The 20139-nt window shown below is 56.0% G+C and overlaps 6 protein-coding genes across 6 annotated transcripts; 2 read left to right on the forward strand and 4 right to left on the reverse strand.

The window, feature by feature from the left end:
• Window positions 1-89: 89 nt before the first annotated feature.
• KVR01_011454 (uncharacterized protein) lies at window positions 90-2585 on the reverse strand. Its single transcript, XM_044788254.1, has 3 exons — window positions 1933-2585; window positions 1706-1848; window positions 90-1573 (listed from the first exon to the last, which is right to left on the reverse strand). Exons 1-3 carry the CDS (start codon window positions 2021-2023, stop codon window positions 995-997), a joined length of 813 nt encoding a protein of 270 aa, XP_044639829.1. The 5' UTR covers window positions 2024-2585; the 3' UTR covers window positions 90-994.
• Window positions 2586-3317: 732 nt separating this feature from the next.
• Window positions 3318-4887, reverse strand: KVR01_011224 (uncharacterized protein). Its single transcript, XM_044783511.1, has 3 exons — window positions 4228-4887; window positions 3918-4136; window positions 3318-3819 (listed from the first exon to the last, which is right to left on the reverse strand). Exons 1-3 carry the CDS (start codon window positions 4389-4391, stop codon window positions 3351-3353), a joined length of 852 nt encoding a protein of 283 aa, XP_044639599.1. The 5' UTR covers window positions 4392-4887; the 3' UTR covers window positions 3318-3350.
• Window positions 4888-5050: 163 nt separating this feature from the next.
• KVR01_011229 (uncharacterized protein) lies at window positions 5051-8576 on the forward strand. The gene is made up of 5 exons (XM_044781751.1): window positions 5051-6262; window positions 6315-6428; window positions 6571-7769; window positions 7832-8072; window positions 8133-8576. The coding sequence occupies exons 1-5, from the start codon at window positions 5698-5700 to the stop codon at window positions 8354-8356; spliced, it is 2343 nt and encodes a 780-aa protein (XP_044639604.1). The 5' UTR covers window positions 5051-5697; the 3' UTR covers window positions 8357-8576.
• Window positions 8577-8854: 278 nt separating this feature from the next.
• On the reverse strand, window positions 8855-11084 carry KVR01_011321 (UV-damaged DNA-binding protein RAD7). Its single transcript, XM_044791557.1, has 3 exons — window positions 10820-11084; window positions 10701-10762; window positions 8855-10638 (listed from the first exon to the last, which is right to left on the reverse strand). Coding segments are annotated over exons 1-3 (1839 nt in total). The 5' UTR covers window positions 10822-11084; the 3' UTR covers window positions 8855-8863.
• A 282-nt stretch (window positions 11085-11366) lies between these two features.
• Window positions 11367-16449, forward strand: KVR01_011481 (uncharacterized protein). The gene is made up of 5 exons (XM_044789824.1): window positions 11367-11847; window positions 11912-12769; window positions 12971-14927; window positions 14978-15093; window positions 15154-16449. The coding sequence occupies exons 1-5, from the start codon at window positions 11802-11804 to the stop codon at window positions 15264-15266; spliced, it is 3090 nt and encodes a 1029-aa protein (XP_044639856.1). The 5' UTR covers window positions 11367-11801; the 3' UTR covers window positions 15267-16449.
• Window positions 16047-20012, reverse strand: KVR01_011355 (uncharacterized protein; the record flags this gene model as incomplete). Its single annotated transcript, XM_044782739.1, has 6 exons — window positions 19784-20012; window positions 17805-19705; window positions 17642-17731; window positions 17477-17583; window positions 17104-17291; window positions 16047-17008 (listed from the first exon to the last, which is right to left on the reverse strand). The coding sequence occupies exons 1-6, from the start codon at window positions 19821-19823 to the stop codon at window positions 16047-16049; spliced, it is 3288 nt and encodes a 1095-aa protein (XP_044639730.1). The 5' UTR covers window positions 19824-20012.
• Window positions 20013-20139: the final 127 nt, after the last annotated feature.

The following is a 20139-nucleotide window of genomic DNA, read 5'->3' on the forward strand; positions in this document are numbered from 1 at the left end:
AATTCGGCCTCTGTGTCTGACTCAGGTAGGTCAGTTGATTTACAAAATTAAACAAACATGTGTCACAGATCTCACGGAGAGAACGGCACTTTTGAGGCGCAAATGCATCGATTTTGTGCTGTGTCATCTTGTTCTAGTATCACAAGGCTGCGCACACCGTTTTTCTTTCTTTCTTTTTGATGAGCATGCAGCCGATATCACCCCTGCCCAGCCAATTGCGCGAGTCCTCTTGTCACGCAGGTTCTGTGTTGTCAGAAGTTTTTTTTTCCCCCCCTTCCTTCCTTCATTCCTTCCTTTCTTCTCACCGAGACCGAAGACGTGTGGCCTCGCAGACAGGGGGGCGAGAACACAAGGTGATGCGGCACACCCCTCCCTCGCTACCACCATGCCATGCATGTCCAACCACAATCCGCCGGGGGAGCCGGCGTCCTCCTCATCTGTGCCCCCCTCCGTCCTCTCGGATGTCATATTTTGATATGAGTTGTCTGCTGCTTCTTCTTCAGAGGTCCATGCTCCCGTCAAAAGAAAGAAAAGAAATTGCCGCACACGCAAGGAGAAGAAGGAATGGTGAATTAATGTCGCATCGGGTAAGCCTTCGGGGGCCGAAAAAGAATCAATGAAATCCTGAGGAGAGGAAGGCGTTCTTGGGTATCCTACACTTGCAGCAGTAAATGAATTAATTGCACACAACCAAAACCTGGTCACCGAGAAGCCTCGCCTCGCGGGTGGACGAAAAAAGTGCGAGGCATTTCCGAAATCGTTCGTGCGTGCGCGTTTCAGCCTTGCCTGGACATTCCGAGTCCAGATATCCGCCGGGCTGGGAGGCGCTCAAAAAAGGGGGGCGGGGATTTCAAAATGCCGGATGATGGAGCAGCTGGAGCAGTCGGTCGCGACCGCCCTCTCTGGGCCGTCGAAAGTTGATAGAGCCAAATGTGAGCCACAACCTGGGCTCACCCGCAGCTTTGAGAGGTAGGCCCGTCGGCGGTCTCGCGGCCTAGACCTCGTCGTCGACCCAGTCGTCGACGGCGAAGCCGCCCTGGCCCTTGTGGTACCCGGCGTCGGCGACAAAGGACGGCTGGCTGATGGGGTAGGCGTCGAGGTTGTACGCACCGGCGCCGACCCCGGCGGATGACGGCTGGGGCTGGCTGAACGAGTAGGCGGCGGCGTCGCTGGGCGTGTGCGGCTTGAAGTCCTCCTCCTCGGTCGGGGTCTCGGCCTGCGTCGCGTCGAGCGCCGGGGCCTGGGGCTGGGCCTGGGCCTGGGCCTGGGCGTCGCCGCCCCAGAACTGCTTCGCGCCGTAGTCGGTGAAGCGGGGGCCCTGGGTCGGGGTGTCCAGGGGCAGCGGCGGGAACTCGTTCTCCTCGTCGTCGTCGTCGTCGTCCACGGTGATGACGTTGGCGGCGGCCGGGACGGGGGCGGGCGCGGGCTTGGTGGATGCGCTCGCGCGGGCCTTCTTGGAGGCGGTGGACCTGCCGGTCGAGGGCGCCGAGGCGGCGGCGCGCTTGCGGTTCTTTGGGGTCGCCGGGGCGCTGTTGCCGGCACCGGCGCCGGAGCCGGCGGCGCCGCCCTTTCCCTGTCTCATTGCCTCAGCGTCGCGCTTGATGCCGCGGAACTGCCACTGGATGCCATCGGGGGTGGAGTCTCCGAAGTAGGCGGCGATATCTGTTTCCCGGGGGAAAATGGGACAAAGACGTGGTTAGCTTACCGCCTTGTTATCGAAGAAGTCCTTGGCCCGCTGGCCGGCCTTGACCAAGTCGCGGACCGCCAGGGCGTCCTTCTTCAGGGGGCGGAAGAAGTGCTCGATGCCATCCTTGCCCCAGTCCTCAGGACCAAAGTGCTGGGCAATGGCTGGCGGGCGGGGTCAATCAACATCCGAAGTCATAAATGGGACCGGTGTGTTGAGATGCGTTGAGGTGAGGATGTGGTACCTACCCTTAAAGTTGAGCTTGAGCTCGGGGTGGGCTGCGATGACTGCGGTCAGCAGGCGGCGCTGGGCGTCTTCGGTCCTGAAGTTGGCGACCATCTTGCTCCTGTGAGATGTTGTTAGCAAGGAGGAACTGAATGATGAAGGGGAAGCACAGTCAATGAATGACGTGAGAAGGAGATAAGAAGGGGTGTGAGGGTTGGGCAGCTTCCCCAATGACTGGAGTTGACATTCAAGCGACAAGAGAGGAAAAAGAAAGCATGCATGCAGGCCGGAGAGCCCATACGAGCATGGTGCGTCTCGTCTCGGGCAGTGTTGGAAGACTCACTTTTTCGAAGCCGGTATGTATTTCGGGCTCAGAGGAGGAAATTCTGTGTGAGCGGCAGAAGCCGTTTGGGTGAGGTGCAATCTCGAAATGAACGCGTTGAGACGACGATGATAGCAGGTCGCTTAACTCTTGTATGGGGTGTTGCTGGAGAAGTGGGGGTTGGTGGTTGTACTGGGCAACAACTCCAAGCCCAGGTCAGGAATGGGTGGGCCAGAGAGCAGCTCAAGATATTGTGAATGAGGAATCGAAATCAGTGATGAGGACAGAAATTTCAAGGACCACCAGAGTGTGCAATTAGCATGAAGTAGTTGTAGGTTGAGGCTGGCAATTCTGTTTTGTTGTAGATGATACCTCGAAGTGTGTCTGGGATGGGGAATAAGTCGAGGGAGACGGGGTGGTTGGGTGAGGTGGTGCAGCTGAGATAGGAAGCTACTCTGCATCCCTGGGAGATAGCCCTGCAAACTGGAACAGCTGTGCAAGAAAGGACAATCGAGGCCAGTAAAAACATTTAACTACAGTCTGACAGCTTTCCAGCTTTCATTCCACTTTATACAACCTTTAATTCTTTCAGGGAGTGACTAGATTCACAGGGGCTGGAGGTCCCCTCCTAGCACAACTTCACACCTCGAGCTGTACAACCAGGTCTGTCTCATCTGGAACTCTCGCAAGGGAAACTGCCCGGCAAGGAAATTTAATTTTAAAAGAGCCCCCTGATAAGTAGTATGGCCTTGTTGGGCCCAATGTGAAGATGGTCTTGTTATCATGCTGCAATTTCATCAAGCTATGCAAGCAAAGCATCCCAGACCCTAATTGACACGCTCTGGGACTGGAAGTGGCAATGTCTGAGCTTTGTTCATCGTGGGGTTAATGATACGTCTCAGCAATGTGAATTGCCAGGGCATTGGCGGGCTGTCAAATTGAGCGCGATGCCCCGACCTCTATTCACTTGATCGGGATTCAATTGATTGGGAGATATCCCGAAAGCCCCACAGCTGCAGTCCCGGTGTGCCTTTTGACTGCATGGATCAGGTATGTGTTAGGTACGCATTAGATAATATCGCTTGGCGGACTGAGACATGTATATTTATTTAAGATCTATCACAGCGGCTTTTCAAACGGCGTCCGGCGGCCACTCTGCAGCCCACTCGGCGGGACAGCCATGCTCTTCATCTCCCCGTTCCACTCGGGCGCGGCGCCCTCGTCGTCCTTGAGCTTGCCCTCGCCGGACCCGTACATGAGGTACTGCACGCCCAGGAACGCGTCGCACGCCGCCTGGAACATGCCGCACAGCTTGAACGCCCAGGGGATCTCGGTCACGGACGTGAAGAACCAGAACATCTTCATCGCGTCGCCCGCGAGCCAGCTGGCGAGCACCGAGACCCGGAACCCCCTGCACGACCGGGAGCGCGCGTTGGCGAAGATCTGCGGCAGCGGCAGCGTCGCCTCGACCGAGAGGCCGATGTAGCCGAGCAGGGTCGAGTACGACGAGTAGAGGCCGCTGAAGGGCGCGAGGGCGAGCTCGAGCGCCGTCAGGATGATGAACAGCCAGAGCAGGAACTGCCAGTATCTGTCGGGTGTGCGCAAAACGTCAGCACACGGCCTATGTTTCGGCCTCGGAGAAGCAGGCGAAGAAGAAGAGGAACAAGGGCTGGGCCATCAACTCACGGCTTGGGCGACCGCCACTGCCAGAACTGGTACGGGCGCTGCTTCTCGAAGAATCCCTCCTTGGCCCCGGCGAACGGGACGGCGGCGTCCCCGCCCTTGGAGGCGGGGCCGGGGCGGTGGTCCAGGGCTATCTTCAACAGCAGCAGCTGCATTATCACCATCAGGAACGACTGTATGAGCAGCGCGGTGTCGAATCGGGCGCCCGGGTAGTAGAATATCCTGTGCCAGCCAGGACACGTCAGCGCCAAAAGTCGCAGGGGCAGGGGAAGGGGCGCATCTGCGGGATCATGCGGGAGCCAACATGACGTACCTGAACATGGACGCGATGAGCATGATCAGAGGTATGTCCAGGGAGAAGCCGGCGCTGGATTTGTTGCGGTGCATTGACATTGCCTGGTCGCTATAGGACAGCACGGGCGACAGGATCAGGAAGATGGGGGCAACGTAGCCCGCGAGCGAGGTGAGCCATCGCATCGCGGCGGCGTCGGGCGTCGGGCGTCGGGCGGTGGTGAGAAGAGAGGCGACGATGGACGGGCGGCTCTGCAGGGTGCCTCTCGGGTGGTCGCGTCGCTGGATTGACCTGGCCGGTTGGACAGAAAAAAAGGGCGACAACGAGTCTGCCTGCGTTGAGGAGGTTGTTGAACGGGGAGGGGAGGGAAAAGCAAGAAGCGGAAAAGTCGGGATCGAGCTGGCGTGCGGATGGATGCGTCGCGCTGGGCTGGTCGGCAAAAATGCGGTCCCCCTTTTTGGAGTCGCGGCCGGGACCAAAGGGATGGGTGCTTGCCAGGCCCCGAGAAGCCGCCTGTGTGCCAGCCCCGAGTAGTCTGGTAGGTAGTGTGTGCAATTTTTAGCTCCAGCTACGTCGCCGAAACTGGTTGGCCGCTAGGGCGGCGGCCCGTGGCTTACCAAAGCGACGGGCCGGCCGGTCATCTCAACTACTCCATAGGCACAGTGACACGGAAATCTTGCATCTCTGGTGGGTTCAGTGGGTACCGGTGGCGCTGATCAGCCAGGTACGGAGTACAGATAGATTCACCGTTACAAACGGAAGCTGGCCCTGAGGAGCTCCGAATATCGACCGCGTACAGCACATCCACGCTGCATCAATGGGAACCATCTGCGCACAGCATCATCTTGTACACAAGACCCGTCGTCATCCGAACCCACAAATGCGGTGTATAATCGATTCCCAGTGACTTATTGCTCTCGCAATTGAATAAATGGACAGAGTGCCCTGCCAACCTGCCTGCTCACTGACCATTGGCCCCCAACCATGAGCTGATTCGGTCCACAACAGCGAATGCCCTCTCGCAACTCAACATTCTTTAGGTATGCCAACATGCCTGCATGGTCGGATCGGTATCGAAAATGCTGCTAGATAAGGCGTCACGGATTGGTTGGCTACCCAAACATGTCTTACAGACTATCCACTTACTGGAGACCATCTCCAAGGCTGCCCAATGGCTGTGCACATATCTACGTGTCTGCCTCACTGTTGGTAGGCCTCATGCAGCTTGGCCCGTATCCACTGCGACTTAGGCGGCAGCCCGCGTTGATTCTACCTCGAAATGGAAAAAAGACCCCAATGGTTATGTGTTGGGCATGCAAGGCATAAAATCAAATTCGAAAGCACCCAAGTCTGAAGAACATTTAAGCTGACATGATGTCGTCCTGAGCCTGGCCCATTCCTCACCACCTTCACTGTCATCTCAAACCGTACAGTTCCTCCTCTGCATTTTGTCTCTCCCTGGTATCGTCAGACCAAGTGCCCAATCTCACCATGGGGGTGGCTGAACTGCAAACGGAGGCTCTGAGCCAGCTCCGCTCTCAAGACCAGCTTAACCTTCTGGACTCAATCGACGAGCTTCGGTCCGAAGGCATCGATTACTATGTCTCTCTTCCTCAGATCATTGTCTGTGGTGATCAGTCGGCTGGCAAATCCTCAGTCCTTGAGGCAATCTCTGGCGTGTCGTTTCCGGTCCAGAGCAAGACGTGCACAAGGTTCCCTACCGAGCTCATCCTCCGACGAACACCTGAGGTCAGCTCAAGCGTCTCCATCGTTCCAGATGCGTCACGAACCGAAGAAGAGAAGCGCTCACTCGCTGCGATGAGCAGGGAGCTTGGGGGTCTCGACGGCTTGGGTGAGGTGATCGAGGCTGCTAAGGATGCCATGGGTATAAAGGAATTTGGGAAGACCTTCTCAAGAGACTTGCTTCGAATCGAAATCACCGGTCCCGAACGCTCTCACTTGACAATTGTCGATCTGCCTGGCCTGATTCACTTTCCTACCAAGAGCCAGACCGATGACGACGTGGGAATGATCAAGGATGTCGTCAAGAAATACAGTAAGTAGACGCGAAAAATCGTGCCATAAGCTTAACTGACAATGAACCTCAGTGAAGGAGTCGAGAAGCGTGATCTTGGCTGTTGTCTCGGCTAAGAATGAGATTGAGAACCAAATTGTCTTGGACATGGTGAGGGAGGCTGATCCAGCCGGCCAAAGGACCATGGGTAAGTCGACTCTTGTGTCTTGATTTTTCAGAGTATACCTGTATAGACTAGTCACTGCAACCGCCAGTGTAACACCTGATATCATGATGAAATAGCGATTGTTTCGTCAAATGGTCGAGTTGACTGACCTTTCTTGAAACAGGTATCATCACCAAGCCCGACAGACTGAAACCTGGCTCCCCGAGTGAGAAGTTCTTCGTCTCCCTGGCTCAGAACAAGGAGGTCCCTGAGCTCCGTCTCGGCTGGCATGTCCTCCTCAACTTGGACTCCGAGGAGGAGTCTTTCAGCCTGTCCAAGCGCAATCTCAAGGAGGACGAATTCTTCTCGAAGGGCAGCTGGCTGCATGTTCCCAGTCACCTTTTGGGCATAGCCAACCTCAAACCCCGGCTCAGCGACGTCTTGATGAAACAAATTTACTCAGAGCTTCCCAGTGTCGTGCAAGAAATCGAGTCCAAGCTTGAAGACTGCCGCAAGAATCTCGAGCTCATGGGCCCACGCCGGGAGAGCAAGGATGAGCAGCAGAAGTACCTTCTCGGAGTCAGCATGGACTTCCAAAAGCTGGTCAAAGCTGCCATCGATGGGGTCTACAATGATGCTTTCTTTGAAGGCGCGCTGTCTGATCGTGGATATTCTCAGCGGCTCCGCGCGGTGGTCCAAAACAGTAACCAGGAGTTTTCCAAGCATCTTTTAGTCCACGGCTCATATCGCTACATCGTCAAGGAGATCAACGGAGACGTCTACCTGGCCGATTTGGAAAGATTACAGGTTACACGCGACGAGTTCATCACCCACATACAAACCCTCATGTCTCGGACCCGTGGCCGCGAGCTGCCCGGCACCTTCAGCCCTATGATAGTCGAAGAACTGTTCCGGGAGCAATGCTGTCTTTGGAAGGGGATCCTGAGTGGTCACGTCCGCACGGTCGCACGCGCAGCGAGGATGCTCCTGACTCTTGCTTCCGAGCACATTGCTGACGGTGCAACCAGCCAACACATCATGCGGGAAATCATCGAACCTGACCTCGAGAGGATCATCAAGGACATGGAGCTGAAGGCTAATGAGCTGATGGAGCCTCACAGGCAGTGGCACCCTGTGACCTATAACCATTACTTCACTGAGACCATTCAGAAAGTCCGGAACGAGCGCCGTGAGGCACACCTTCGTAGGGTTTTGGCCTCTCACCTCGGCATAAGTCAGAGTGATATGGGCTCGAGCGCCTCATATGTGCAGTGCACCGTGAACGGGCCCGCGCTGATAAAAGCCCTGGCCAATGATGACGAGCCAGACATGGACCGCTTTGCCGCCTCTCAAGCCCTCGACTGCCTGGAGGCCTACTACAAGGTGAGTATTCCACGGTATTCGAGGCATGGTATGCCGAACAAGTCCTAACACTCGTCGCACAGGTCGCACTGAAGCGATTCATAGACGACGTGGCGGTAGAGCTGGTCGAGGGAAAGCTCCTGAAGGCCCTTCCCGAAATCTTCTCGCCGATCACAGTACTCTCCTTGCCCCCGGAGGTGGTGGACCGTGTGGCGGGTGAATCAGGCGACAACGTCCGTCGGCGCGGACAGCTGGAGAAGCAGCTCGACGTCCTGAGCAAGGGCTCGGAGGTCTGCAAGCGGTTCGCGGGCATGGAGCTCATAGGTGAGACCTACGTGCCATTGTCCTTGCCGGGCCACAGAGGAATGCTGATATCATTTGCAGATGTGATTGTTAACGGAACACGTGCCTTGGCCAGCGTCAGTGAGCCCGTCAGCGACGATGATATGACAAATGGGCACGAGCCATTGCCCGAGGAAGCGCCGGCCAACGAGGTGATGTCCCTCCCTTCGGACCACGTGTTGGGTTATACTGGGCATACGGTGAATTCCGATGGCCCGACGTTTCGTTCCAAGAAGAAGAAGAAGAAGATGTTCGATTTCGCGTAAGCGTTCCGATGACAAGACACATCGAGAAGGAAAACCTGCCCTATTGAATCTCGTGGGACCTGTCTACTTGCACATCTTTTCCGTCAATTGAGTTGCATCTATAATATTTGAGAAGCGTGACATGTTCCCCTTGTACAAGCATTTGCTGTGAGTCCAAGGAAACAGGAGCTGAGCATGAACCCTCGAAAATGCCAACGAAACAGAGATTTTACAGCGCCGACCTACTCGTCGATCCGAGTAAGGCTGTGAGAAAACCTCATTGAGAAGAAGACCCCCACATTTGGTAGCTTCTTCTTGTGCATTACACGTTCGTTGACTACACTGTCAATTGATCAAAAAGTAATAAGGGTATCTACAGCCCCACAACTCAAATATCATGCCCTGGGAGGCGAAACGCGGTCATTCTTTCTCCAGTATCATCTCAAATCATTAGATACCATGTCATAAGCATGCCGAGTTCGTCCCCCCCCCCCCAAATAGGGCGAAAGCAGAACATATTGGAGATGCTCATTCTTGACCCTCAATCACCATTCCGAGAGCGTTGGGCACGCCCACCAGGATCTTGCCCCTTGGCACCCTCGCATTCTTGACCTTCATGCATCCGAAGACGTTCAACTCCCTGAGATTCGGGCAGCTGCGGAATACGCATCCCACCACGTAGTCGTTGACCTCCTCACAGAAGCTAATCTCAAGGGACTTGAGCTCCGGATACGTCTTGTCGAGGGTGAACACCTCGTCGAACGCCATCTTTGAGATGTGGCGGCAGGCGTGAAGGTTGAGTTTCTTCAGAGTTTTGCCAGAGTGTGCCATCAAAGCCTTGAAACCTTCGGAGCACAGGCCAATGTCGTCGCTGTTCTCGCGTGGCTTCTGCGAGTCCAGTTGACGGCACTTCTGAAAATCAATGAAGGTGAGGCCGGGATTGTTCCAGCCAGTAAAGAGGCGCGCGAAACCGGCATCAGTCATGACCTCGCTATCGGTTATGCGCAACTTGGACAGATGTTGGCAGTTGTTATGGATGGCGTCAAGCACCGTATTGTCTAGCTCCGGCGTCTTTCGGAGGGACAGGGTCCGCAACTCTGCACCAACGCTGCTCAGAACCTGGACGTAGACGTCTGAATGCACATGTTTGTGAAGGTGGAGACTCAAGTGTTGGAGCTGCTTCAGATGAACTAGCTCTCGAATGCCGTCGCCACCAACCTCCTGGTTGTTGTATACTTTGAGGCGTCTGAGTCCCGGTGCTGCGGTCCTGAGTACGGTCATACAGCCATCGTCGAAGTGCCTGTCGGTGTAGTAGACGTGAAATCTCTGTAGTGAATGGCCTTTGGTAGTGAAGTACTTCTTCCACATGTCGGCGCTAAGAAGATTCGCACCGTGCATGTACAAGCCCTCGAGCTCGACCTTATCTCGCGAGAGGAGGTACTCCATGACCTCATCCTTGAACTGGATGGCGTTCCGAATTTTGAGGTTCTTCACAGAAGGGACCATCTGGAAGATCCGCATCAGGTCATCCGAGCTCAACTTGGCGCCATCGTAAATTGAGACGTCCTGGGCTGTCGGCTGGAGAAACAGATTGAGGGTGTTGGGGTCGACCAGACGCTTCTTCGAAAGCATGCGAGCAATTTTGTCGATGATCTGTGGGGGCATCTCGCCCAGGTCATCCGCAAGCTCGATGTTCTTGGCGAGGGTCTCGATGCAAAGACTCATCAGGCTCTTGGCTCCTAGCGTGTAAGTGCCATCGAGCAGGTTGCTTTGGGTCTTGCGGCGCCGGCCGACGGCACCGCCGGACGCGGCAGGTTTCTTCTTCTTCTTGGGTGGGCCTTCGTCCTTCTGAAGCTCCTTTCCGCAGGGATTGCACAAGAGGCCGCCATCTGGACCGGCGCGGGAGTAGGGTGTAACGGTGAAGCGGACGTTGCAAATCTCGCAGTTCTCCATCTGGCCCGGGGCGGGGCCGCTGGCCTTGAGCAATTCATTGATCAGGTCGTCTTCGTCGTCAGAGCCTTGGAGACGCTTCTTGCGCTTTTGGAAGCGCTTGGTGGCCTTTATCTTCTCGATGGCCTTCTCTGTCTCCTTCTTGCGCTTGCGACTCTTCTTGGGGTCTTCTGGCGCATCATTAGCCTCACCACCGGCGGCATCAGCGCCGTTTGCGGTAGCGGTTGACGGGCCGGAGGCAGCTTGGTCATCATCGGCCAGAGCCTGCTGCCTTCTTCGCTGGTGGTCAATGCGGATCTGATTTGCTGAAATGTTGTGTGATGCCAGAAAGTCCGTCAAAGCCGACTGAGGACCTGGTAGCAGTGTTAGTGCTGGTGATGCATTGAATGTGGGGCAGGTAGTGGCAGTCATCTACCTCTAATCGACCGTCGGGCTGGTTGACGGCCATCCTGGCCATCATTCTGATTGGATCCAGACCTGAGGCGTCATACTTAGCTGACGAGTTCATGGTAGCAGTTGAGAGGGAGAACTAACATTTTTTATTCTGCAGTGCGCACCCTGCCACTTGCGGATCCGAAGGGTGTGAAGGGAGGATCTGGTGACGACCGGACAAATGGCGGAAAGCAAACGAGGTAGGTGGTTGCAGTCTGTACCACCAGATCGGCCCGGACTGGACTAGGGGAGCAATTGACTTAAATTGCCGATGATGCCGAGAGACGGCGATGACTGCTCTGAACAAGGGAAGAAAATTCTCACGGCTGGGGGAAGTTGTTGAAAATCACACAAAGGCAGCGCTGGCTTGGTGGCAAACGTGAATCTGCTTAGTTGACAAGGAAGGTCTGATCCGAAGCAGCCAGAGGGCGCGGGCGCTGGCATTCGGCATTGGTGGGGGTTGCCAGATTCGCTTTACGCGCCAGGCACCAACGCTCTGGGCCCGCAGGGACACCTCTCAAACGCGCTGTCCCGTGCTCTTTCCCAAGCTGCAAACCACTTTAGACCCATGGCGACCACTTAAACCCCTGTCGAGCCCCCTGCCTGATCCCTGCAAGCTTCCCCAATCCAACTCGACTTATTGTTAACTGCTCTTGTGCCTGGGTGGCGCCCTTTCCATTCAGCTGACAACGCGCCTGAGTTTGGCGATTGAATTGAAGCAGGTGGCAAAGGGAGCTAGCCGTCGGACCTTTCTTTATCGCACCCGCGACGTTGCCTTTGAAATCTTGAGCCTTCTTTTCGCCGACTACACCACTTCGCCCTTCTCCTCTTCCCTCTCCCCAGGCTGACTGCCCTCTTCTCTCCCCTGCCTCGTTTTCTCCACTCCCAGCCGAGCCGGCCATTGGAGAGAGAGGGCGCTTTTTCCCACGACGACTTCCATTGGTATAAGTCCTCGATCTGACAAATCCCCCACCACCCCGCGTCGCCCTCTTCGTAGCCATCTACGTGCTTCACCCGCCTGTATCGCCAACTGGCATCGTGGCATCGGTGACATCACCTGTGTCAAACATCACCGGTTGTCACAATGGCACGAACTAGAAGGTCGCTCGCCGCCGCGGCCAGTGACGCAGGTACGTTCATTTCCCAGCAGCTGTTCAACACGTACGGCATTTTTAGCCTGACACTGCGTTCAAGGCGACAGCTCCCAGGCCACTGGGAACGACTCATTTACATCTGTGTCTGCACCTGCAGCAAGTAATTCGTTGCCCGTGAAACGTGGCCGCGGTCGTCCTAGCAAGGCGTCCTTGGCTGCTGCCGCTACTGCCGCGGCTGCTGCCGCCAACGAGTCACTCTCCTCTCTTGGAAATTCGACCTACTCGTCCGCCGACACGGCCTCAGGTTATTCAACCCCCCTGACCAGCAATGTCACCACGCCCGCACCAGTCGACAATGCGAAATCTACATCCACTCGACCAACTCGCTCTGGCAATCTCGACACAGTCAGCCCAGCTGTCAAGGGTCGTGGGTCTGCCACCACGTCGAACTCGAAGGCCAGCCGCCAGTCAGCGAACGCTTCTTCTAGAGCCACTCGAAGGAATCGACTCGCCATCGTTCCTGATAGCGATGACTTCGATCTCGAAGATGATTCTTTGGATGCCCAACGCATTCGTTACGATGAGGAGGTTGCTCGTACTCTCCAAAACGAACTCAACCAGGAGGTCGAAGGCTTCCTTTCTGACGACGAGGATGCCGAGGAGCAATTAATGCCCGAGTCTGACAGTGATGATTATGCCGCAACTGACCCCAAGGGTAAAGGCAAGGCAGTGGCTACCCGCAAAGCATCTGGTACTCGAGCCGCGGCCAAGAAGCGTGTGGTCCAGGATTCGGATGTCGATATCGATGATGAAGACGACGAAGATTCTGACTTCGCCGACCTGGCCCCTCCAGCCAAGAAGCAGAAGACCACCGTTAGAAGTCGCGGAAAGCAAGCCGATACGAAGGGAAAGCAAGTTGCGGCTCCCAATGCGTCAGACTCAGACGACGACTTGCCTTGTAAGTCACAGGAAATCATTCATCCCTTTGCCCTTGAAAAGTCACGCATACACATGCACATTTGGAACCACCCTCATTCCCGAGAAGCTCTCTTGTGCCTCCATCATCCAGTCAAATTGGGTCAGCACCAGTACCTCGCCTGAATTCCCACCGACATAGAACCTTAACATCCCTTAAGCATTGTTCACTGACACCCCACAGTGAGCAAGCGACAGAATGGCCGAAAGGTAGCCCTCAGATCTAGAGCAAAAGCTCAGGACCTTGCCTCAGGACTCGATGATGCTAGTAGCGACGGCTCCGAACTGAGTGATGCGAATTCTGTAGATTTCACCGCGGAGTCAGACGACGATAGTGACGATGCTGACCCCTCGGCTGCGACCAACAACTCGACTAGAATTCAGGGCGTGCAGCGCCGTGGTTATGGCGCGTACGCCAACCGCAAGAGAATTAGGACAGGCAGGCTTCAACTCGAGGAGCACCATCCCACACTCAAGACGATGTGGGACCACCTCAGGGACATGCCTGTTCTCAAAGCCGGCAAGGCCGAGCAGCCGAAGACTATTTCCCGAATTCTCAAACCTTTCCAGTTGGAGGGTCTCGCCTGGATGAAGGCGATGGAAAAGACCGAGTGGAAGGGAGGCCTTCTCGGCGATGAAATGGGGCTGGGAAAGACCATTCAAGCTGTCTCGCTAATCATGTCCGACTATCCGGCCAAGCAGCCTTCCCTGGTCTTGGTCCCGCCCGTCGCTCTGATGCAGTGGGTTTCTGAGATCGAGGCCTACACTGACGGTACCTTGAAGACGCTCGTCTATCATGGAACCAATGCGCAGGTCAAGGGCAAGACCATCAAGGAGCTGAAGAAGTACGACGTCATCATTATGTCGTACAACAGCCTCGAGTCCATGTATCGGAAGCAGGAAAAGGGCTTCAAGAGGAAGAATGGGCTGCACAAGGAGAAGAGTCTGATCCATGCCATTCAATTCCACCGTGTCCTTCTCGATGAAGCCCATTGCATCAAGACGCGGACGACAATGACTGCAAAGGCTTGTTTCGCCTTGAAGGTTGACTATCGGTGGTGCCTCACAGGCACTCCGTTGCAGAACCGGATTGGTGAATTCTTCTCACTCATTCGCTTCCTCAACATACGCCCTTTCGCATCTTACTTCTGCAAGAACTGTACCTGCGAGTCGCTCGAGTGGACCATGGACGAGGACCACCGCTGCACTCAGTGCAAGCACAACGGCATGCAGCACGTATCTGTCTTCAATCAGGAGCTTCTGAACCCCATTCAACGCTACGGCAATATGGGCCCTGGCGCCGAGGCTTTCCGGAAGCTTCGACTGATGACTGACCGTATCATGCTGAGGCGCCTCAAGAAGGATCACACCAACTCGATGGAGCTACCCGTGAAGGAGATATACGTTGATCGCCAGTTCTTTGGTGAGGCGGAAAATGATTTCGCCAACAGCATCATGACGAACGGCCAGCGCGATTTCGACACCTATGTCGCCCATGGTGTGCTCCTCAATAATTACGCCAACATCTTCGGTCTCATCATGCAGATGAGACAGGTGGCTGATCATCCAGACCTGATTTTGAAGAAGAACGCCGAAGGTGGACAGAACATTCTGGTCTGCTGCATTTGTGACGAGCCTGCGGAAGAAGCCATTCGATCTAGGTGCAAGCATGACTTTTGCCGTTCTTGTGCAAAGAGCTATCTCGGCTCACAGGACCAGCCGGACTGTCCCCAGTGCCACATTCCGCTCTCCATCGACCTGGAGCAGCCCGAGATCGAGCAGGACGAGGCATTCGTCAAGAAATCTTCGATTATCAACCGCATTAAGATGGAGAACTGGACGTCATCTTCCAAGATTGAGCTGCTGGTTCATGAGCTGCACAGGCTCCGGTCAGACAAGGCCACTCACAAGTCCATTATTTTCAGCCAGTTCACCACCATGCTGCAGCTGATCGAGTGGCGGTTGCGTCGTGCGGGTATCACCACTGTGATGCTGGACGGTAGTATGACTCCAGCTCAACGCGCAGCCTCCATCGATCATTTCATGAAGAACACCGAGGTGGAGTGCTTCCTTGTTTCACTCAAGGCCGGAGGCGTTGCCTTGAACCTGACCGAGGCATCTCAAGTCTTCATCGTTGATCCGTAAGTTTACCTATCCTTGCCCTATGTCCCAATAACTAACAATGCTCTAGATGGTGGAATCCTGCGGCAGAATGGCAGTCTGCTGATCGGTGCCATCGTATCGGGCAGACACGTCCTTGCACCATCACTCGCCTCTGCATTGAAGACTCTGTGGAGAGTCGTATGGGTGCGTATTTTCTTTGAACGATAGCAAGAGTGCAACCTCAATCATTAACAATTTGTTCAGTTCTACTACAGCAGAAGAAGGCCAGCATGATCCATTCCACTATCAACAATGACGATGCAGCCATGGAGTCACTGACACCAGAGGATCTCCAATTCCTTTTCCGCGGAAACTGAGCGGCCAGCTTCGTGTCTTGACAACCAAGGGCCTGACCTTCATCATGCGAAGTGCATGATGTCTGCAATCTTGGGGCCCCTCAGAGTGGAAGAAGATGGCTGTTACCATTTCATGAGAGAGCTCACGCTCACGCTCACGCTTAACTTTGATTTCCTTTCCCCCGAGCCCCCAGCTACTCTTCATCGTTATACATCTCATCGCGGAGGCGTTTTTAAAGAAAGGGCAATGCGCTTTGACGCTGCTATGAGGCAAATGCCCTCATGACGGGATATAGTGGTCTGGCGTTCTGAGGCAAGCCGAAAAAGTTGTGTGATTCTTCAGCCCAGTCCGCTGGTTTGCCCATTGGAAGTCCATTTTTTTTGTTAGCCAGCGCTCTGGCCCATCCTCCTGCCGAAGACGGATATAGAGCTTCACGCCGACCTTTGATGGTCTGTTGCTTGTAGCTATGGACAGATAGCCCCTGATTACGAAATAGATGTAAGAATTTTGTGTGTATATCACGGGCTACCATGGGCCCTAGAAATGCTCAGAACGTGATGCAGAGCCCCTATGAACCCCTTAACTAGATGCGGATTTACTCCTGTCCTGAAGAGATGTGTTGGATGAATTATCTCATACAATCGCCAGCCCGATTGACAGTAGTCTCCAGTAAACTGACGGCAATTGACTGACTCCAGGCTTTTTTGATGTTCAAGCGACATGTATCCACCCTACTGCCCAAATTGCAATTACACGCCGGGAACAAATCAGACACCGGCGTTCAAGTGTGCCCAGCAAGCCTAGCGGTCTTCGCCATCCCTCCCCCTCCCAAGCATCACCTCGGCCTCGCGGACTTCCATCCTCTCGTCGAGCATAGACCCCGTCTCATCCTCGTCGTCGGTACCCTCGTCGACCCCGCCCAGGTCATCACCATCATCATCATCGTCGTCGTCGTCATCGTCGTCGTCCACATCCGCCCCGCCGTCGAGCTGCGCGGCCCCGATGACGCCGCCGCCGCCGCCCGACGACGACGCGCCGGGCTTCCGCTTCTTCTCAAAGTCCTGCTTGTGCGCCTCGGCGAGGATGCGCACGATGCTCCGCTTGCCCACGGTGTCGGCGCGCTGGCGCCGCCGCAGCCGCAGCGAGTCCTCGCCGGGCGTCCGGCCCTCCTCGGCCACGTCCATGGTGGTGGCTGCGCGGGCGCCGGACAGGCCCGGCCGCGCCGAGCCCGAGGCCGAGCCGGAGCCGGGGACGTCGACGCCCGTGGATGTGGCGCCGCTCGGAGGCGGCTGGTTCTCGATGGCGCCTGTCCAGGTGGCGACCCTTGCGGCGGGGCCGAAGCCGCCGAGGGCGGCGGCGTCGTCGTCGTCGTCTTGCTGCTGCTGCTTGCCCGCCGCCGAGTCCGAGCTCACCCTCGCGCTGGTGAGCGCGGGGATGCCCGTCTCCAGGTGGTAGGGGAGGGGCACGTCCCTCGAGGCCTTGTACTGGGCGACGTTGGAGCAGTGCTCGTTCTCGACGCGCAGCAGGGTCCACATGCCCCGGCGGGTGACCTCGGCGAAGCCGATGAGGAAGGAGGCGATGCTGGAGTGCTGGGTGTCGTGGGTGAAGATGGGGTAGAAGATCCAGTTGAAGCGGAGGATGGGGTCGATGACCATGATGAGGTAGTACGGCCAGCGGGACTTGAGCGCCGTGATGTCGCGCAGGAACCGATGGCGCGCGTGTGGCTGGACCAGGCTGAAATCCATGAAGATGTCCCAGAAGGCTGAAGAGAAAAAATGTTAGCATGGGGGTTGCGTGGGGTCTACCGCGAGAGTCATTGTTGTCTGGCAGGCCGGTGCTTGTCCAGTTGATACGTACCGGTGTAGAAGCCGTTGACTATGGAGAAAGCGATGAAGAGTCCCATGTTTCGGTTAGTGCCGTTTATGCGGTACATGCTCAGGAACACGCCAGAAAGTATTGACGCCGTGTACTTTCCACCGTTCACTAGATGCGGGAATATGTTTCGGGTATCTCTGTAACGACGAATGCACTGAAGAAAACGCCATCTGTTCAAATAGTCATGTTAGTGTATGTCCGGGTGAGACATCGAGTGGCTGGCAAGGCTGAATTGATTTGAGTTGTACGAAAAGGATGCTCAAGCTGTGCGAGCTTTTGTGATCGCGCACACGTCTGTCTGGTCATGACTCCCGCAGCGCATTTGCTGTAAGTGTATGGGTAAAGGGGTACCTACATAGGAGGCAGGCAGGCAAAGAATCCCAGCAATCGCGAGTGGTTTGAATTGCACTGCTGTGGCTCATTCCAAGAATGGGCATACAGGCAGAAGAACAGCTCGATGTTCTGAGTGTGGATCAGTAAAGTGCGATTCGTAGCGTGGGCAATCGGGAAGTATACTTACACACATAGCATATGCCAGGGAGCAATACATATCTCCAAGGAAAAAGTCTCGGAACTCGACAGGGTATAAACCAGCGAAAAACAGACGCCACTGCAGCCGGTCAGTATCATCAAGCCAGGCGGTAGTAGGACGAGCACGCGGCATGGCCAGGGAGCAAACTTACGTGGGAATACAGGAACCATCTTCGAGCCTTATGCCAGAAGATCGGCGCCGGCACAAATAGGATCAAGACGGTGACGAATATGAGCAAGACGGGGTAGTATAGATACATGGCGTCGGACCCGTATCTCGTGAAGTTCAACCAGATGAACAGTCCAAACAGGAAAAGGAAGAAACTGGGAAATTCCGAGAGCTGCCGCCAGTCCAATTGGTTGCGAGGGTCGAATTCGAATATGAAGGGGTAGTTCACCCGGTTAGAGGTCCAGATCTTGCAGTTCAGACAGAACATGCTGAAGAGGTACAGCATCAAGAAGTAGCCGGCGTAGATCTGCATCAGGTAACTCGTTTGGGCACGCAAGTCATCGTCCTCGTCGAAGAGGAGCTGCGTCCCCTGCACGACGCCCTGGATAGCAAACACCGCGCCGACGCCGATGAGCAGCCCGTTCCTGAAGGCGCTGCCGGACTCGTCGCGCTTCTTCTTTGTCAGGTTGCGGAGTTTGCCCGCAGCAAGCTTGTGGTTTCCGCGCTCGAAATACCGGGCGTAAAGATCCTCGACTGCCTGTAGGTGGCCATCCAGGACGTCGCTGTTTACGAACCAGCTCTTGTTGACCTTTTCGTTCATGTAGCGGTATGGCGGCCGCGCGTGCGTCGACTTGTCGAATTTCTTATTGAGCTTTCTAAACGCCGTCCTATTCAACAGCGCGTAGGACTTGAGGAGCTCGAGACCGCGATAAAACTCCTGCAGTGCCAGCTTGAGTTTCCTCTTGGCCGTACGATACGGGACCTCGTGCTCATCAGGCCGCCGCACGTAGTCGCGCCTCTCATCTGGGTTTTGCCCAGTGTGGCTTGGCGTCTGAGGCATCTTCTGGAGGGCCTTTGTATTCGGGCCGGGCTTGAACAGCTTGGCCTTGAGGGGGTCGAACATGGGAAGGTGACCCGCGCCGTTGCTCTTGAGGCCCTCCTTCGCGTCATGGCCGTTCGACTCGCCGTCCCGCTTGCGGCGCCTAGCCTCTGCGATCTCGGAAATCCTCCGGTTGCGCATCTCATGCAGCTGCTCGCGAAGCAGGGCCAGCCGCTTGCCGGCGTAGTCCTCCTTCTGCCGGTAGAAGTTCTCAACCTTCTGAAGCTCAGAGTCGAGGAAGTCATAGAACTCCTTCTCCTTCTCCCGGACTTCATCGAAGGCGTGCATGTCATACTCGCCACGAGAACGGTAGCGCTCCAGTGACGGCCCGGCCAAGGAGAACATCCTCCGCAACCTCGCCCGTGGGCTTTGCATATCGCTCGGGGTGAGATTGGGGAACGTAGCACCGGCGGCGGAGGCAAAACGGCCAGGCATGGGAGTGCGATCGGCTGGGACGCCCGACTGCGACCCTGTCCTCGAGGCCGTGCGGTTGAGGGCGAGGCGGTGGACCGAAGATGCTGAGTTCACCCGGGGCGTTGCTGGCGGGTTCTGCCTCTGGGCCTCACTGGCGTTGGAGGGCACTTTGATGGCGGGGGCCGGCAGCTCGAACAGATGGCTGGGCTGGCCAGACTCGCTGATGGGAGCCGGGCCATGCTCCGGAGGGGTGGGGACAAAACTGCCATACTGCATGTCCGGCTCCGATCCGTGCATGAGCCCCTGGCGCTCACCGGCGACGGGGGAAGGCCTCTTGATGGGGATTGAGCGTGGGGGGCTCTGACCCATAGGCGCCGGCCCCGTCCGCAAGGGATCGACACCATCGTCGGCAGCTGGTGGGGTGGCTGGAACGGCGGTCCTGAACGAGGCAGAGGCGGAACCAGGGCGCATGTGGTCGGGCCGAGCAGGCAGTCTCGTGGAGGAGGCGCCATTGGCACGGTTGATGGCCCTGGCGACAGCTTTGATATGCTTCTTGCCAGCCTTGTAGTTGAGGTACTTGATGCGCCACTCTGAGACCAATGGTCAGCCACAGTCTCAATAACAAACAGCAAATGTGACTCGGATCGGAGCACAGCTTTGACACCCACCTGGCACCAGATCGCGCTCGAGCTCCTTTGCAAATTTCATGGTGACGTCAGGAGCAGCAGCTGGGGGCCCAGCGGCATGGTTGCAGGGAGTGAGTGGCACGCACACAGACGAAGGGCAGACCAGCCTGACCAGGTGCGATGCGTGCTGTTGTGGTGCAGTGTTGTTGTTGAAACAAGGCGGTCCGATACCGAACACAAACAACACTAGATACTCAGACTACCAAAAACACCAAGACTTTCTCTCGTCGCGCGCTACAAAATCCCAGGTAGTCGGTCAACCTAGCGCCAGCGTTGTGTAACTGTAAACGGCGGCAAACCGATTATGCCCTACTGATTCAGGGAGGCTGGAAAGCCAA

The sequence above is a fragment of the Diaporthe batatas genome, assembly GCF_019321695.1.
Source record: "Diaporthe batatas strain CRI 302-4 chromosome Unknown Contig00015, whole genome shotgun sequence".
Lineage (NCBI taxonomy): Eukaryota > Fungi > Ascomycota > Sordariomycetes > Diaporthales > Diaporthaceae > Diaporthe > Diaporthe batatas.

Coding starts and splice junctions, on each gene's coding strand:
- KVR01_011454 (XM_044788254.1), bottom strand. CDS start 2,023: ATGGTCGCCAACTTCAGGACCGAAGACGCCCAGCGCCGCCTGCTGACC. Junction 1,849..1,932: donor GCTCAAGCTCAACTTTAAGG/GTAGGTACCACA, acceptor CCCGCCCGCCAG/CCATTGCCCAGCACTTTGGT. Junction 1,574..1,705: donor ACTTCTTCGATAACAAGGCG/GTAAGCTAACCA, acceptor GCAATGAGACAG/GGAAAGGGCGGCGCCGCCGG.
- KVR01_011224 (XM_044783511.1), bottom strand. CDS start 4,391: ATGCGATGGCTCACCTCGCTCGCGGGCTACGTTGCCCCCATCTTCCTG. Junction 4,137..4,227: donor CTCATCGCGTCCATGTTCAG/GTACGTCATGTT, acceptor TGGCTGGCACAG/GATATTCTACTACCCGGGCG. Junction 3,820..3,917: donor CAGTGGCGGTCGCCCAAGCC/GTGAGTTGATGG, acceptor CACACCCGACAG/ATACTGGCAGTTCCTGCTCT.
- KVR01_011229 (XM_044781751.1), top strand. CDS start 5,698: ATGGGGGTGGCTGAACTGCAAACGGAGGCTCTGAGCCAGCTCCGCTCT. Junction 6,263..6,314: donor GGATGTCGTCAAGAAATACA/GTAAGTAGACGC, acceptor AATGAACCTCAG/TGAAGGAGTCGAGAAGCGTG. Junction 7,770..7,831: donor GCCTGGAGGCCTACTACAAG/GTGAGTATTCCA, acceptor CTCGTCGCACAG/GTCGCACTGAAGCGATTCAT.
- KVR01_011321 (XM_044791557.1), bottom strand. Junction 10,639..10,700: donor AGCCCGACGGTCGATTAGAG/GTAGATGACTGC, acceptor CACTGCTACCAG/GTCCTCAGTCGGCTTTGACG.
- KVR01_011481 (XM_044789824.1), top strand. CDS start 11,802: ATGGCACGAACTAGAAGGTCGCTCGCCGCCGCGGCCAGTGACGCAG. Junction 11,848..11,911: donor CGCCGCGGCCAGTGACGCAG/GTACGTTCATTT, acceptor ACTGCGTTCAAG/GCGACAGCTCCCAGGCCACT. Junction 14,928..14,977: donor CAAGTCTTCATCGTTGATCC/GTAAGTTTACCT, acceptor ACAATGCTCTAG/ATGGTGGAATCCTGCGGCAG.